General features: G+C 36.6%; 1 protein-coding gene across 3 annotated transcripts in view; it reads left to right on the top strand.

Moving 5' to 3' along the window:
* The window catches only part of LOC116490193 (putative RNA-binding protein Luc7-like 2), a 33,177-nt gene extending 15,300 nt beyond the window's left edge, over positions 1-17,877 (top strand). For 2 of the 3 annotated variants that reach the window (XM_032189174.1, XM_032189186.1), the window contains exons 3-10: positions 4,560-4,658; positions 5,532-5,642; positions 6,283-6,426; positions 7,509-7,685; positions 9,897-9,988; positions 10,837-10,866; positions 11,746-11,940; positions 16,955-17,877. In XM_032189174.1, the coding sequence (XP_032045065.1) occupies positions 4,560-4,658; positions 5,532-5,642; positions 6,283-6,426; positions 7,509-7,685; positions 9,897-9,988; positions 10,837-10,866; positions 11,746-11,940; positions 16,955-17,147 (1,041 nt within the window). In that variant the 3' untranslated portion in view covers positions 17,148-17,877. The remainder of the gene's footprint in view (positions 1-4,559; positions 4,659-5,531; positions 5,643-6,282; positions 6,427-7,508; positions 7,686-9,896; positions 9,989-10,836; positions 10,867-11,745; positions 11,941-16,954) is intronic. The other variant, XM_032189180.1, reaches the window with a different exon arrangement.
* Positions 17,878-18,094: the final 217 nt, after the last annotated feature.

The raw sequence follows: 18,094 nt of genomic DNA, 5'->3' as shown, positions 1-18,094 counted from the left end.
CTAAAGTGAATTGAATGCACGTTCTATTTTAATGGGCTTAATATGTCTGGATGAAAGTTTTTTTGTTTTTTTTTTTTTTTAACTCTTCTATATGGTTATCTTGATTCAATGTTAATATAAAATCAGGCTATAAAACAATGCTATGGAAACACTAAAATATCTCCTTTACAAGCGAGGAATACTGCTGCTAGCTTTGTCTTTCAGTGAAGATCTATTCTAAGTCATTGAAGTCTTCAGAAAGAAAAGTAGGATTAAAGGTAGGGAGGTCTTTAAAAAGTATTATAATTCTGAAGATACCTGGAATATTCAGTGTTTGCTAAGGACTTTAATACCCATTAATTTACTATTTATCTGCCTCTTTTCAGCTCAGTATTTATTTCCTAGCAGTGAAGTCCTTCAAAAATTAATGCAGTTAATGAAGTGTGAGGACTTGAGTCATGCATCGTCCCAAAGCTTCCTCTTCTGAGTCTGTGGTGCTTTCAAGAAGGGATAGGCTTTGTGGCAGGTCTGTAAATCTGTCAAAAACAAAACTGTTTCTGCAGATGAGAAGTGAATTCCATGATGAGGAAGATCTCAGCAAAGAATATCTGCATCTTTTTGACTGTAGCAAGGATGTTCTTGTTCTGCCTTGACGAGGGTGTTCTTGATAGCTGCCCTGACAATTTGATAAAGGGAGAGATCTGGTTCCTCCAGACAACTTAATTTTTCCAATCATGTCATAATTTCATAAACAAAAAAACTCTCTTGCTGCTTTGGTATGGATATCTTTTTAGCTGGGAAGAATTCTCTACAGAAGCTCTGTCCAGACTGTCATCTGTCAAAGCCTATCAAAGGTGCATGCTGGTTTTAGAAGCATTGATAGTATGTGCCACTATGTCACACTTGGCATCAACATCTGCGTTTTAAGTAGCTTTGGCTTTTCTGTGCTCTTCTTGTAGCCCATGTTGCGTGCATTCAGTAATCTAATCTTGGATGTCAAAGGAACATGCAGTATTTGTAAAAGCACCAAAATGAGATTTTTCCTGTAGGTTGCTCAAGACCTGAAAAAGAAAACCTTAGTTTCATGTTTCCAGAAACAGCATCATATCTGATAGTTTAGTCTGATTCAGTTACTAATGTCTGCAACTTTGAGTGCATGGGTTGTTGTTTTTTTCTGTTGAGCTCTTTTTTGAGTTTCTGTGCTGCCTATGTCCTGGACCACCTCTTCCTTGTCTGTTCGTGGTGAACTTGGGTGATGATCTTTTTTCTGCACCTGATTTGATTGATGCAGAGCTAAGCATCAGCAGTAAGCCAGCTTTTTTTCTGTATTAACACCAAAGGCATTCTCTCTGTCTTTCACAGATGGAACAACAGAAATGATTTCTGAATCATTTCAATATGAGATTTGTTGGGATGAAAGATGAGTTGTCTAAATCTCAGCTCTGGGAAATCAAATATCTTTAATTGTTCATTTAACAGTGGTTAAAAGAAGAAGAAATTGTTACAGCAAATGACTATCATGTTAAGTAGCAGGCAGTTGTTTCTTAAGCAAAGCTCTGCAAAAGCAGACTGCTAATGATACCCCTATGTAGTTGTCTAGACTATTTTCTAGACTAAACTTAAGCAATAGCTTTTGCCTGTAATAAATCCCCACATACCTGGAGAATATGTTTCTGTTTTTTTCTTCAGTAAAAATGCATAGCTGCAAAAAGCCCTAAGGTATATATGGCTTCATGTATTCAATAAACTTTAATTTTGTCTAGTCTGGGGGCTTTGTTGTTTGCCCCTTGCTTTGTTTGCTTTGCTCATTGGGACTCCTGTAAATCACTTTAAGTAGCGTAAGTCTGTCTGAAAATCATTGTGTGAGCAATGAAAGACAAAGTTTATGTGCATTCTTTTTAAGCCTTCCACAGTAGCTCAGTGTCTGAACATTAGGCTGTCTTAAAGCCACCTTCTGTTTCAAATACCACTGATCTTAACTGGCTGGCTACCAGTGCATGCTCTTTGCCTTTGAGGAAGGGCATGGCTTGGCACCAGATTGCAACATGGACATGTGGAAAAAGAAAATGTCTTCCTGTATTTTCTGGCCATTTCCATCAGCTGTCCATCTACTATGCAGATAACCATATTAGCCAAACTACATTATGAGTTTCTCTGTGGTTATCAAGGTCCTTGGCAATCCTGATCCAAAGTAGACTTTTGACAGTAATAAATCATCCCCAAGATGAATCCTCTTTGCCAAATATTCCTTACCGTATATCAGCAGAAGTGCTTTTTAGCCTGATCATTGTAATGTACAAGCTGGGTTAAGTTTTTAAACTTTTTTTATCTCTCAAAACTTCGTTTTGCTAATAGAGTATTTAAGACAAACAGTAGTAATACTTCTGTTACGTTACTTTCAAAGGGTTAGTCAAGACTAGTACTGAGTGCGCAAAGGAATGATTCCAACAATGACATGATTTTTTTAGCAGCAAAGCTAATGAAAAGGAGGCTGTTTCTCTTGTACGTACTTGTTGCTCGCTGTCTGTTAGCCATGTGAGTATTTGTATGACTGTGCTCCAAGCTGGAGCAGAGAGGTAGAAGGGATCCAATGCTTCCTTTCTTCTAACCTGGGCCATTATCTAACAATAACAAATCCTACATCACCTCTCCTCCACCCCCAGAAAATTGCAGCTAATATTACTGAATTATTCAAGAGTTTGTGAAGTGTAATCTTGGTACTGTTAAGAGATCCAAGCTGCTCAAGTCCACTATTACACTTCCCCCTACGTAATGTCAGCATGTCTGTATAGCTGCATAACAAATTGGATAGAGATACACTGCTGAAAAATTCTCTATTCTTGGCTTGCTAAGCTACATTTTGCCCAGTCAGTACCCTGAACCTGTGCAGTTTTTTCAGGCACATGTGTTAGCACAGGGAGGCACAGCACAGTGATAAAGGAACAGTAGAATTTTTTTTCAGCAGAAATGCTGGCTCAAAGTAACTTCCATTCTCTTGAGCTATGGATTTACAAGTTGGACTAAAGAGAAATCAGGAAATAGACTGATTTGAAGAGGTCAAATCCATTCCAAATCATAAAGTCAGCACAAAGTATGTCATGGTAGTGTCACGTGAATTCTCGTTTTTTAGGGTGTAATGGAAGAAATTATATATCACATACTTACTCTGTATGTAGCTTTCATATTGAAATAGCATTTTTTGGATGGTGTGATGAATTGACATAGACAAGCTTTTCCCAATTTTAGGAGTATTCTTGGGTGTCTTAATTTTTAGATAGTTATAAAATGTTCTTTCATACTGCTTTAATGGTAGTGAAATACTTTTCTGAAAGAATGCAGTAATGTTAGCATCTAATGACTTGGAAATTAGACATGATGTATCGCTCAGCTTCTAGGTCTTCCAGGTTTTGCATCACTTAACAAATTTGCTGAGGTTCTGTGTAGCTACAAAGGAAAGAGCTAATCTTTTTCTTTCCTGTTGAAGTTAGATATTCAAATAGCAGGTGACTTCCAACAGTTTCCAAGGTAACACTCATCTTTTTATAGAAAAACACAAATTATCAATTATGTTAGTTTTGGTTCTAAAACTGCTACTGAACTACAACAGGAGAGCTTTTTCTACTAGAGTTCAACTTCTATTGTTTTTTTAATGCTAAGAAAGGACCAGTTTTTCTTAAGTGAGCAGTGCACAGAACTAACTGAAACTATTGTTTTTAAGTGAAGCAAATAATAATCACTTTCAGTGATTATACCCTCTCTACAAAGTCACACATTGATTTATCTTTTTTTTTCTAATGTTGTTTCCATTATGTATTGATTTTTGTCATATGCTTATTACTTTGTCTTGATCACCAAACAAACTTGCAGGAAACAATTTTGATTTCATCAAAATTCCTTTTTCTATGCAAGTTGCAAAATTCAATTTGGAAAAAAAAGTATTTGTTATACCTAGTAAGATTCTGGGTGCTCTTCTCAGCTGTATTCTATGTGAGATTAAAAGCTAATGATGTAATCTACTTACTTTAGTTTGTTCTTCCCTTTCCTTTGGATAGATTTGATTTTTGGCTACCTTTATATGCTTTGAGAAGATTTTTAAACAGCACTTACAGTGATGATGTGGTTGCAACTATTTCAGACGACTGTTACAGCAAGAACATGGAGTGTGCAGATAGATCAGGCCAAGCATTTGACCATTTAATTGCCAATTATTTTCAAGGACCTTGGTTCTCCTAAGCTGCTTTATTTCAATACAGGATGTTCCACTTCAGTCCCTTATATTTTACTGAAAGTTTAAAACAAAAAAAAAAAACAAAACTCTTTTGCAGGACAGTAATGATACTCTGTAATGCAAATAGCCATCATGATAGGATAAACTTTCCATTCTGTCTAGATATTTTTTATCATTCATAGATGTTTATTAAAGATCTGGGATTGTCTTGCAGCTTTTTAAAACTGTCCTTTTATTCCCATATAGGAGATGATTTTCTTCAGAATATTTGACTATTAAAGGAAATCGTGCTTACTTTGTTCCTTGTAACTCTTTTGAAAAATTATATTACTTTCCCTCTGTCTCTTTTCAGAGAATGGACCTTGGAGAATGTCTGAAGGTGCATGACCTGGCATTAAGGGCAGACTATGAAATAGCATCCAAAGATCAAGATTTCTTCTTTGAGCTTGATGTATGTATCTTGTCCTGGTGGAGAGAAAGCATAATTTGTGTGCCTAGAGCAATAAACTGAGCAACAAAAGTTAAGCTTTGGTCCACAAAGAAGGAGAACTTATGTGAAGTAGCTTTGTAAGTGGGGGCAGAGAAATCCCTCTACAGTTACGGGAATGTTTACATGCCTCTTCATGATTATATGAGAGTATTATGTTTGTATTGGTAGTCATTCCTAGGTAGAACTGTTAATGCCCTTTCACAAAAATAATTATCATAAACCTGTACGCTGTCTTCGTGGTAACAATTATCAAGCAAATGTCATGTATGCTTTGAAGAGAGTCTTAAATTCTCTATCTGTTAATAAAGTGTCATTTTCTCTTGGGAATAACAAATTAGATGCTATGTTTCAGTACACCATAGCTTGAGTAATACAGTTCCAAACTCCCAGCTAGGAAGTCTGTCTTCAGTATGGATAAAACATTGAGGGTGGTTGTTCGGGCATGGTGTTAATATGATTAATAGCTAAAAAACCTAGTGGAAAATATGTTACAGTTCTGCATGTATTGGCAGGATGAGGTGAACCTAACTATCCCTTGAAGAATTTTAATACATGTTATAAATGTCTGCTGCTTTTTCAGGAATAAGACTTAAGACAGATACATTTCCAAGTTTCTACAAATACTTAATGAATTTTGGCAGTATGCAGACTGGTTTTTAAAACGTTAGCATATGTTAATATATGTGATTATATACCGTAAGCAGCTAGTTTTTTGTTTTACAAAGATTTCACTAAGAAAAACTTTGAAAAGTTAGTCTTAAACCAGGAAATTATTAAGGATAATAAAAGTCATGTTCTTTACCATGTTGATTGGTGTTCTTGTTGATGTTTCAGGCAATGGACCACCTGCAATCATTTATTGCAGACTGTGATAGGAGAACAGAAGTGGCTAAGAAAAGATTAGCAGAAACCCAAGAAGAGATCAGTGCTGAAGTTGCAGCTAAAGTAAGCATGTAAAACTACCTGCTGAAGAGTTTTTTGGTGGTTTGTTTTTCTAAGGAACCAAATTTAGACTTTGGCAGACTATCCAATCTGAGAATTCATGCTGATGAAGGGTAAAAATAAGTTCTATAATAAACATGTAAAAAGCAAAAAAAGTTGCCTCAAACCTGTTTCTAAGGGAGAACCTGTTTCTCAGGGAGAGGAGAAGGCAGAGAAGAGACCTCTTTGATATTCTTGAGTTCAGAGAGCTTCAATCTCTGTGATAGGATTCCACATTAATGTTAGTAATCCTTGTACTTTTTGATTAAAATAAAAATCATTTTTTCTTCAAATCCATGCACAAGCCAGGAGGAACAGTTGTGTGAATACTAATTTTGCAAGACAGCAGCGTGAATTACTTGAAATCTCTGAACAAAATCATGCTCTGGAGTTGCTACATAGTCTTGGTAACCCAGCCTTTCTCTGTGTGTGTTGACATGAGGCAATTCTGTTTCCCTTTTAAACGGGGAGGTTATCTCTGCGTGCTTCCTTTAATTTCACCCTACAGATTTTGCATGTAATAATAGCTCAGTATTAGTTCAGATTCTTTTCCATAATTAACTTAAAAGCATTTCCCGCATTGAGCCTTTTTTTCTCTTTCAAGGCTGAACGAGTTCATGAATTGAATGAAGAAATTGGGAAACTACTGGCCAAAGTGGAACAGCTGGGAGCTGATGGAAATGTGGAAGAATCTCAAAAAGTAATGGATGAGGTGGAGAAGGCACGGGTAAAGAAGAGAGAAGCTGAAGTAAGTTGATTGTGTAAGGTTTGGGGGATAAAGAGGGCAGTATCCCAAATTAAATTGGCCAGTAACTGTGTAGTGCAAGATGCCTTAGCTACTGGGACTTCCTTAGCTAACTGCTTTATATAAACCAAGGAATTTGCTTTGTGGCATCCTGTTTGGGAGAAGTTTCCACCTTCAAATACACTCCTTTACTATTAAATTATACTAACTTCCACTGATGATGTGTTTACCTTAGTTTAGCTGTACTGGCTGGTAACATCTGTGGACATGACAGTCATGTCTGTCTGTGTCAGACTTGCTCATTTTGTTGGGTCTTGTGACGCTTGCCGTGGTAACCCCACTGCACGTTGAAGTGTGTTGGTGTGTGGCTCATATTGGAAAGCTTCAGTAAGGGGAGCCGTTTCAGACCCTGCTAAGTTTGTTTTCATTGAAAGATAGTCAATGGCTTGTGTATCAGGCAAGTCAATTTAGTCTTTGTTGTAATGTTCAGGTGGCAAATCTCGTCAAGAGCTTTTTCCATATCATATTTCACCAATATACTTAAATTCATAGAAACAAACATCTGCAGTTGCTTTAATGGTACCAGAGGGGTTGCTGGCGGTCTTGCTTGTCTGTCATCTGAGTGTTTGTAGGTAAATTTTGCTTAGGTAACTTGATGTTTAATTAGCATCTAAAATGTGGGTAGATTTCTCTTGTTTTAAACTGCGTTCACAATGAAAACGTCTAATATTTTTATAAAATATGTTAACATATAGTAATTTTTGTGTTAACATGTATTCAGTGTGTTTTCTATGAAAGTTACTCATTGTTCTAAGCAGTATAATCTGAAATAAAGATGATCACTCCACTTTGTTTAATATGCAAAACCATTTGGTAATATCCTGTTTTTACTACATCCAATCTTCAAAATGAGGAACCTGCACTTCATCTTTATGAGATGGTTGATTTATGAATGGGGTGAATTAAATAAAGGATGTGCTGATTTGCTTTGAATTCTATCATCAAAAGTAATATACTCGTGGTAAAAATTTGTTTTTGTATTTTTGCACATTGAGAAGTAAGACTAACAAATTTGCTTTTCCTAGGAGGTATACAGAAATTCTATGCCTGCCTCTAGCTTTCAGCAGCAGAAGCTACGGGTTTGTGAAGTGTGTTCGGCCTACCTTGGTCTTCATGACAATGACCGACGTCTTGCTGACCACTTTGGAGGAAAGCTGCATTTAGGATTTATTGAAATAAGAGAGAAGCTTGAGGAACTCAGGGTAAATCATTCTTCTATTTCATGTGTGTGCGTGTGCTCCTACTTAATAAGGCAGTCTTAATGGAATCTCTGGCTGTGTGATTTTTTTCATGTTACCTTTTGAGATAATTCGTTCGTCTATAAACACCGAACGTGTTAATCTAATACCAATTGCCTAGATAATGTGATAAGATGGCCTCACTTGGACTAGTTGTATTAAAACACCTGTTCATAGTAATGCATCTTGGGAACAAAGAGTGCAATTCCACTTGTCAAATGGAGAACTGCATTCTTAATTAGTGTTGCTGGAAGTGTCTGTGTCTTGGAAGACTTGGGAGATAGACAAATGAACTTTACCTTAAGCCAGTTTATTGGATGAAAGTAATAATGAGACTCTTGAAAATACAAGAACGTGACCCTAAGGGAGTGATATTTTACTTAATTAGGGATAAAATGTTAATAGGGCTGTTGTTGATATGCTGTGCTCAGTTTGGGTACCATTAAAGAGCACGTGCATAAAGAGGGCAGTAATTCATAGCAAAGGATTCCAAAAAGATCTACAGAAATGTTTGGAGCTTCAACAGCCTGCTGTATGGTGAAAGACTACAGAAACTCGTTTATTTTATCCAGACAAATCATTTCATAGGCACCAACAATGGTTCTTTGAGTGGTTATCACAGCTTTTAAGCTTGACTAACAATAGGTGAAATGAGTTCCAACAACTCAAGGCTGTAGCTATCCACAGTCAAAATCGTAAAAGGTGTATATCTTGAAGTGAGGCTAACTGTTAAAATAATTGTTACAGGGAGGTTGCATGTTCTCCATAGCTTGAAGTTTTGAATCCAGTTGGAATATTTTCTTAAAAAACGCTACCTCAATCAGAAATCATATGCTTGAAGAAAAACTTACTGGAATTATATTCCAGACTTTTGGTATTCAAGAAGATGGACTTGGAAGCTTATGCCATTTATGATTTTAATATGCAAATTATGGACTTTAAGGCGCAATTAAGCATGTTACTATAGCAGTCACTAAAGAGAATCATCAAATGAATTGAAGCCCTAAAGCAAGGAGTGTTGCTGCTGAATTTGAGTGAATTGGCTTGATACTCATAATATTCCAGCTGTCTTGCATGGATACTGTGACTTACCCTTTGGAAAGCTCAACTCTTTCTGTTAACTATATTGGCAATTTAGGCTCCTAAATACAGTTGTTGTAATTCGAGCCTTAGATACCTAGAGGAGATCATGTGCATTTCCTCTCATCCCTACATGAAATTATGCAGATTCACTTGAAGAAGAAACCTTGCTTGTAGTTAAACTACTGATACTGTGCAAGGAAGTAGAGAGATAATTTGAAATAAAGGGGCTAATTAACTGATTATTTACAACCTTTGGAAAAAAATATGCATGGATAATTATGTCACATTCCCAAAGCATCAATAAAATAATCTTTTGAAGTACTTCTCCTAACAAAAAAGAAAACAATAATTATCCCCTCCTTCCTCAGAGCTCTCCTCAGAGATCTAATCAAGATGCTGCTGGGGCAATTCCACATCTCAGAAGAAGGTCTTTACAAAGAGTTGAATTTCTTTCATCATGTCCAGAAGGTGGCGAGACTTGGGTTTGGCCAGATCTCCAGTTGTGAGTTCCATATCTGAGGGCCCTCTACTGAGCGTGCCTTGTCCCCAGTAGTAGTGAGTTCAACCTGGGGGCTATCAGCTGAAGCATCCTTTCTAATTCTATGTGTACTGTTCACAACACAGAAACAAGTAGCCTCAAAACTAGGTATCAGCCCAACCAAGTCCTTTAAGACTAGGAGTTTCTTTATTTCAAAGGATAGCTGAGGGAATTAATACAATTCCTAACTACATCCCTCTTCTAATTCCCTTCTACCCTTCCCCAGTAGCCAAAATATGATAGGTTTGGCATGGAAACTTTCACGTTAAGACATGACTTCATGACTTACTGCTCTGAATTCCCCTTCATGAAAAACTTAATGTAAGTTTACATCTTTCAGGTCTTGGTGTAACACCCACGTATTTGCTGCAGCTCTTCTGCAATAACTTGTGTTTCTTGAAAAAAATACATATATATACACTGAGGAAGAGAGAGGGAGAAATATATACAAGGGAAAGAACTGAATATTAACTGTCTAGATTTTTTATAGCTTTTACACCTTCATTTGAGAAATTTTGAAGTGTAACTTAATGAATACATTCCTTTTCTTTTAGAGGATTGTGGCTGATAAACAGGAAAAACGAAACCAGGAGCGTCTGAAACGTAGAGAGGAGAGGGAAAGAGAAGAAAGGGAGAAACTGAGAAGGTAGGGATCTACTTCAATTGCATTTACATAATGTCCTATATAAGTTTAATAGAAAAACAACAGTATCCTTCATGAACGTTTGTTTTTTGTAAATCTGCAGAATCATGAGTTTCCCTTCCTTGGAAACTTAAATGTTTAACTCATTCAATACTTTTAATTCACTTAAAACCTAAATTATTTTTATAGAAAGCCTTTTCTTTAAAATCTACAAATATTGTTGTCTCTACACACTTGAACAAAACTTGAACAAATGCCTTTTACATGCGATATGTTTCTCAGGTATGTACCTTGTTTTTAGATCTGACAGGTGTTAACTTTTTTCCTTATTGGGAATTGTTGAATAGCATTGACTAAGCAAAGTAATTTGCTGTTTTTCTATGAAAATAGACTGTTGTTTCCAGGCTTTGTGAGGGTAGGGTCGAATGGGACCTGAACTGCAGTTCTCTTGACATACTGTCTTCAGAAGCTAGTAATGAATATTTTGAAATCTATTGCAGTCTGACAATGTGTCTTACAAGAAATAAGGGAGTACTGGCTCTATTTAACAGTAAGCTTTTCTTCTTGAAGGGGTGTGAATTAAAAAGCAGAGTAGATGCCCTTATCCCCATACACATGCACACACACACATACACAAAAAAAGCACAGAACAGAGTTGTTGGGGGATCTATTTCCTGATAAATGTGTTGCAAAGATGTTAACTTAAAATAAATGGCCTTTAACTTTTTTTGTTAGTAAAATGATAAATACAGTAAAGGCTCAACTAGTCTGACTTATTACTGAACTGTACTTTATATTTGATAATAAGACTCTGTAAGAAAAATTGATTTACCATTTTCCATTTGTTTCAGGTCAAGATCCCACAGCAAACATACCAAAAGGTATACAAATCTGCAAATGAGAAATACCACCAGTGATGCCAGCCTTTCACAAGCTGGAACGTTATAAATTTGTCTAGCCTTATTAATTTGAGATGTTCTTTACAGAAAAAGCATCCTGTTACATAGTCATCTCTGTGTTTATACAGCATTTAGCATTTGCTGTTGAGCTGTCTGTCTATTTTGTGGTTACTACAATACAATGTTTTATCCCTGATAACATTTGGAACGCAGAGAATTACTTTCTTCAAAACAGATGCTTGTGTTCAATTCCTTTTTGGTGAAAACCTATGTTCTTAAAGCACGAAGTGCTATGTTGACTCCTATTTATGTTGCCAGTTTTCTTCTATACCTGCAGTTGAAAGTCACCAGTGAGGTATTATTGCAAGGTGATTTAAAAAAGAAAGAAAATCAAGAATTTATATGGTGTTTAGAACCTTACAGGCTATTTCTATTGCAGTAGCTATGGGGAAAGGGTATAGTCCTAAGTTCTGAGAATATCATAATTACACAGCTTCTGCCAGATGATCCTTGTCACTGCATCAAAGTTCTAAAACTTGTCCTGATAAATGCAAGATTTTAAAACAAAACAAATACTTTTCCTTTCCAAAGCCTGACTTGGCTATGCTGTAACCATAAGTATAATCATAAATCAACTGTAAAACTGTCTGCTTTAGTAAAAAAAAAAAAAAAAAAAAAAAAGTTTGTAGCACGTCTAATGTTGTTCTCCCCTCTTTGTTTACCTGTCATAGGGCAATGCAGTAGGTCTGAACACTGCGGGTTATTCTCTGTACAAATTTGCTTATGCATAGGGTGTAATATTCAAAGTACACTGATAGAATAGCTAGGTGAATGCAGTGTCTTAATTCCTTTCTGTTTTAGATCTAGGTCCCGAGATCGCCGCAGACATCGGTCTCGCTCAGCCTCCCGGGAACGAAAGAGGAGAACTCGCTCCAAGTCCCGTGAGAAACGCCATCGCCACAGGTCTCGTTCTAACAGCCGCAGCCGGAGTCGCAGCCATCATAGAAGCAGGCATAGTTCCAGGGAGAGAAGCCGAGAACGCAGCTCCAAAAAGCGGTAAATACTGGTCTGGAAATAAATGGCTTTTCCTACACGCATGGTCAGATATTTTTTTTTTTTTTTTTTGCACTAAATGAAGTTTACACTCAGTACTTAGTAACTTATACATGTTTTGAGACTGTCTCAGAATTCAGTTATACCCCTTGCATATTTATGATTTTATATATAGTAGTGATTTTTTTTTTTTGTTTAAAAATAAAAAATAATAGGTCTTTGTATTTCTTCTCTTGTGAAGGAGTGATCCAGGGTATTGCTGTCATGCTGATAAATCTACACTCCAGGAAAGCTGGGAGTGAAGTGAAATAATTGATCTCCATTTGAACTTAGGGACATAAGCAGTTTTAACTGTTATCCATTTAGTTTTCCCTTTGGGCTCGTATTCCCAGTGGTGGAACCCATCTGTTGTGTACTGTGCTAGATAAAGACAAGTTTATACATGCCATTAAATACAGTTGTTGTATCAAATATGAAGGTACTGCTTTGCGAGGAAAGTGGCTTGATCCCTTGTTGAAAGAATTACTGCAAAGAGCAGTCCGGGGCTGCTGCTTTTGAATGACTTGATTGCTGTCTGCTTCTGAGGGTTGCTGGCTTATTTTAGATGAGTGAGGTAAGCATAATTTAGAGTGTTAGAATTGCAAAACAAGGCTTCTGGTAGGGGAGGCATGCTCATAACCAGGATTCCATTCTTGTAAAGGTCAGCCACTGAGACAGAGATTTGAGTGCAGTGTAGTAGACAGGGTGCCTAGCCTTAAAACCCTGACAGGTTGTTGGCTTAATAGAAAAGAAGAGGTCCAATTTGTCCATACGTGCAGGTTTTAGAATTCAAATGATCTAGTAGTTTTACCTCCAAGCATGGAGAAGTATTTGTTGAATTTATTCAAGTGTGCTCTCTGCCCTAAAGGTAAGCTTTCTTCTTTCTAGATTGGGTGAATCTAGTTTGCAGTGTGCTCTGTTAAGAGAGCACAGAAGACAGAGTTGGTCCAAGCCTTTTGTTTCCTTCTTTTTGTGGCATATGAATAAAACATAAATGTTCAGCACTCTAGTTGATAAAATCAGTGGTGTCTGGTATTTAAAATTCTTCAGGATGTTCTGTCGTGTCCTAAAGTCAATGTTTCACACTCAGCAATTTCCACCTTAATTTTAGCCTGTCATCATGGCTATCTTCAAGACTGCCATTTCAAGGTGTTCACAATGGCAGATTAGCAAATCTTCACTTCAAACTTTGTAGTTTTTCAGTCTTAAAATAGACATTTCAATTTGTATCAACACATTTGTTTACTTGGATAAGCCACTGCATAAAGTGTATGCTCAAATTGCCTTTAATACTTTGACATCAAAGTCCAGCCTTGCAAGACCGAATTGCAGCACTTCAGAGAAAATTATACTGGTGGATTGTTCTGTCCTTCTCATCATAGTTGTTCAAACTCTCCAATTTGATAAGCACAAGACAAATGATGCATTATTTTTGTATGTTGGCAGAGAAATCTGTAAGAATAAGGAAATGGCATGAAGACATTTTGACTATTCATGCTATCCATATAATGTTAAACCTATCAGCTGTCAAAGATTACCTGAAAAAGGACAAGGTACTTTGAAGATGAAATCGGTGTCCTTTTACAAGACACTATTAAAAGATAAGCCCTTCAAGCTTTGTTTTTGAATGAGTAAAAACTTTTTGAATGAGTAAAAATACGAGACTTCAGGGTGCAAGATTTCAGCCTTACGAAATTCAGTACTGGAAATACTACTTCTGATGCCATTTCCCAACTTGAGAGAGACCTGCGTTAGAACAATTCTTGGCACGAGTGAGAGTCTTAGACTACTGTTAACTTTAGGAAGGTGTGTGCCATTATTAGTAGCTCATATGTCTTAATTCTCTAATGTCAAACAATAGTTGTTGAATTTAAATTATGTAAATTGTGCTTTCAAGAGACTAATGTATCCTTACAGCTATAGTCTTGCTTCACTGGAGCCAGGATAGTGATTGACTTTGCAGCCAGCCTCAATGCCTCCTTTTATAGGTGCCCTTCTAGCTGTTAGATCTGCTTTTTGCATGAATGTGGGAAAAAGTCTTCTTATCAAATACAATACCACTGTTGATGCCAGAATCCAAAATAAACCTGAACTTGTAGGCTCAAATATATCACACTTCTTGTTTCTTAAGAACTTTTTCTAATCCAAGAAAGTACATATTGCCAAATCCTATTTTTAAATATTTAAGTATTTTCTTCAAATGCAAATATAAAGTACCTTTATTCAAACCTGTCTTCCTTAATCTCAAAAGATTCTGTTGTCCAAAGGATTGTGGCCAAGTATAGTTTGGAAGAGAAAAAGACACACTCCAGCAAGTTGCATACTTAAAAAAGGAGTCCTAGCCTTTTTTTTTTTTTTTTTTTTTTTTTTGGGTGGCATAACCAAATAAAGTAGGATCTGGAGACTGTGGTGCTTTTGCCAGATCACGGAAGAGCTGATATCAGAAGCAGTAGAAGGACTGCTGAAAGCTGCAGCAGTGTCAGCACGTGCTGCCATTAACTGTGAAGACACTGAGAGAACTGTGGAGTTGTGGCTTCTCTATGGGAAGAGTCACAACGTTTTATGCTAATCTTAAAACCCTCAGTGTGATTTCTTTGGGCTTGGCTAGAGTAAAATACCCAATAGCATCATTAAAGTTCTTGCAGGCTGCTGATTCATGTTCTAAAAGCCGTTGAGATGTTTGTGTCTGTGTGCTTGAGCCCACTTGCAAGAAGCTATATATCAAGGGCTAATGATGTATGTAGATATTGTATGGACAAAGAGTATCTGAAATCATGAGATTTCACGTCACCTGGTTTTAGATGACTAGGTCACATGTAAATCTCAAGAGTCCCATTTACAGGCTCATCTGACGTATTTCTGCATCTATTTTAAAGTAGAAGCTTCTAGGGCATGATTTGTCTCATTTCTTTGCTTAATGTTAAAGGAATCTGGTTATCTTAGATGTCTACACTGCAGAGATTTAAAGCTGGGTGAGAAAATACTCAGCATTTAGACAAACTTTTTTAAAAATATTGTTCAGGTCCTGGTGGACAGCAGAATGAATGTTCTAGTCCTACGCTGTTCTCTGCAGTGGTAGTGAAGTGTTAAGTTTTTGCATTTTGTTTCTTTTGAGAAAAGTGACTGGGGCTGATGACACATCACAGACTGGTGCTTTTAGTCTGTTACCTCTTGGAATAATTGAAACTGGATACATTATACCCTGCTTTCCTAGAGCTCACACTAGACTGTCAAGACTACTTGGGATTTTTGTCCAAGGTCACTTACATTTTTTGTCCTCAGACCCAATGCAGGCATCCACAAATGCTGTCCTGGAACCAGTATCACATGTTATAATAATTCGTAATTGTTGAACATTAGAAATACATGTGCTGCCCCACATATCTTGCAAATGTAGGATTTCTGATGAAGCATCTACTTGGTTGTTTGGGAAGTAATCCTTATTGAGCATGCCAGAAAATGTAAATCTAGTAGAGCCTCTGATTCTAGAGGTTATCTACACCTTGTCCTTGATAAAGGTAGGAATGGTATTTTAGTTCTGAGTATCCTTGTCTCTATTGCTTGCTAAAAGAATTGTACAAACTTTCACATCTTTGTGCTGTGATCCATTGAAGCCAGACTACCTTCTTGTCAGCTGATTAGAGCCTCACCTGTATGGAGCAGTGGGACAGCTGGACAAATGCATCTCACATTCTCCAAAAATGTATTGAATTAAAAGCCAAAGATGCTGATGATGGCTTTGTATCCTGTCTGTCTGCCTATTCTAGGATTAATTACTAGAATTAGTCTGAGTCAGCTGATTTTGGGGAGCATTATTACTTCTGCAGTAGACTTGTGCAAAATACTAGGGAAGCAGCTATATTAACTCTAGTATTAACTTCTTAATTAGCATGTAGTTTGTGGTATTGAATTACTTACTGTCTGTGTATTTCAGCACTTGCAAATGCTAAATCTTGTGAAAAACTATGCTGTAGGAAAAGTAATCTGTTTAGCTGGGAAACGATGAGAGGTCACTTTGTAAGCTTACAAAGGGACATGTATTGAAGAAGCATTTTGCAGACTTCTGGTTTGAAGCTTTGAGGTAATGACAGTAACTTACTCCAGGTGGAAAGAGTACAGTGTACTGTCCAATACAGCAGATATGTTGTCTAAGAAATTAGTAATTATCTTTATGCTAGGATGCTATTAAGATTTTTCTGTGAAAGTATGAACTTGATTCTTTTATGATTGCAGGACATCTTAAAATGAAAATGTAATGTTTTTCAATGACAAGCTTAGGTGCCCTCTGGAAGGGAGGGGAAAAAATAGTCCTTTTTTTTTTTTTCCCAATGCAGGCAGCTCATTTAATTTAAACCCATGTAGAATGTTTAATGCAACAGCTCTTTCTGCCTTCTTTGTAAAGGTTTTGGAAATGCCTGAAATTTGGAAATCCTATCTGGAAATTCCGACCTTCTAAAATCTTCAAGGGATGATTATTCTTACAAAAACTAAGTGGAGCGTAGGTTCCAGATGTGCTCTTGGTCATGTAATAGCCGCCTTCAAGAATCTCTGCAAGTTAATTCCCCCTTTTTGATCAATTTCCCATTTTTAGGTACACTTTTTTTAAAAACTTGTAACTTTGATGCATGAGAGATGCTAGTCAATTTTTCTCAAGTTAAAAACTGCATATGAGAAATTCTGGTGGAACTTCTGATACTGCAAGGTTGAGGATGGGAATTGCAAGAGATTAAATGAAGCATATTGACCTTAATCTGGACTCTGTAATAAAAGTAGGTTAAATTTTGTCCCTAAACAGTATTTGTGTTTTGCAATTGAAAGTAGGGAAGGAAGAAAAGTAGAATGACTTATGATGTCTTCTCATATATTACATAAATCTAATGTTGTGTTGGAATAAGGAGAAAAATACAAAATCAGAATGCTGTTTGACCGCTGTGAATTCATGACTAATGAGAATTCTCAAACTTACTGCACTTTTCAGATCCTCAAAAGAAAGATCTTCAAGAGACAAAGAACGTTCAAGAGATCGTGATAGAACATCACGTGATAAAGATAGAAGCTCAAGAGAGAGGTCACCGCGAGATTTCAAAGACAAGAAACGTTCTTACGAAAGTGCTAATGGCCGATCAGAAGACCCGAGGAGCTCAGAAGAGCGTGAAGCAGGGGAGATATAACTGGCTGTGTATATTCACCTGATCTCTAGCTTCCTATGGAGTTGCATACTATGGTTTAGTTTACAGTTGTTCAAAGGGACACCAGTGAGCAGTTTGAGACACTGATCCAACTATAGGGTAGATGTACAGTATATAAAAGTGGTTATAACTAAGTCAGAATTAAACCCCATTGATTAATGATGCCTAAAGCTGGGTCCTGGACTTCCACCAAGTTGTAAAACTTTCCTGAAAGATTTCTCTTTATTCAGGACAACAGTTTTATGTACCAAGATGCAGATCTTAATGTTTTTAATCTCCTTTCCAATACAAGTTAGTGAACAAATTATATTGTACTACTTGCCTTGGGTGCTTTTGAACCTTTATAAATTCTCCAATTCTGCTCCAGTCAAAACAGCAGCATTGAAAGGTTGTACTTTGGGGGAATTTTTTTGTTTGCTTTTTTGTAAGAGGGTGGGTGGATGGATATTAACTTTTATTCTAAGGTTATGTTCCCAGTGATTTTTTTTGTTGTTGTTTGGGAACCTAGGAGTTGATTACAGTGGGAGCATTTAGACAAGAATGTGTGCTGGAGAAAGCTGAAATGTCTTTTTACAGTGCCTATTTAGACTTGGAAATTGAACAGCTGTTGCATTACATCTTTTTTTTATTTCTACTTTTGAAATCAAAGCCAGTCCCGTATCTGTACCACTTGATTGGTATGTGTTCAATATATTTGTTTTTTTTTCCATAAGGACTCTCTGCTTTTTCTTGTGGGGTGTAAATGGCACATCCTTAATTGTATTAAAACAAACAAAGCAAACAGCAGCAACAAACAAAAACTTAAGAACAAAAATAAAAAAAATAAAAAGGAAAACCACATTGTCGATAACTTAACGAGAATATACTGGTTTCTTAGGTGATTACTTAGCAGTTCAGTCACTTAAAACCTAACATGGTTATTAGAGTTT

Source organism: Aythya fuligula, chromosome 1 (genome assembly GCF_009819795.1).
Source record: "Aythya fuligula isolate bAytFul2 chromosome 1, bAytFul2.pri, whole genome shotgun sequence".
NCBI classification, from domain to species: domain Eukaryota; kingdom Metazoa; phylum Chordata; class Aves; order Anseriformes; family Anatidae; genus Aythya; species Aythya fuligula.
This window is presented reverse-complemented; position numbering and strand designations above follow the sequence as displayed.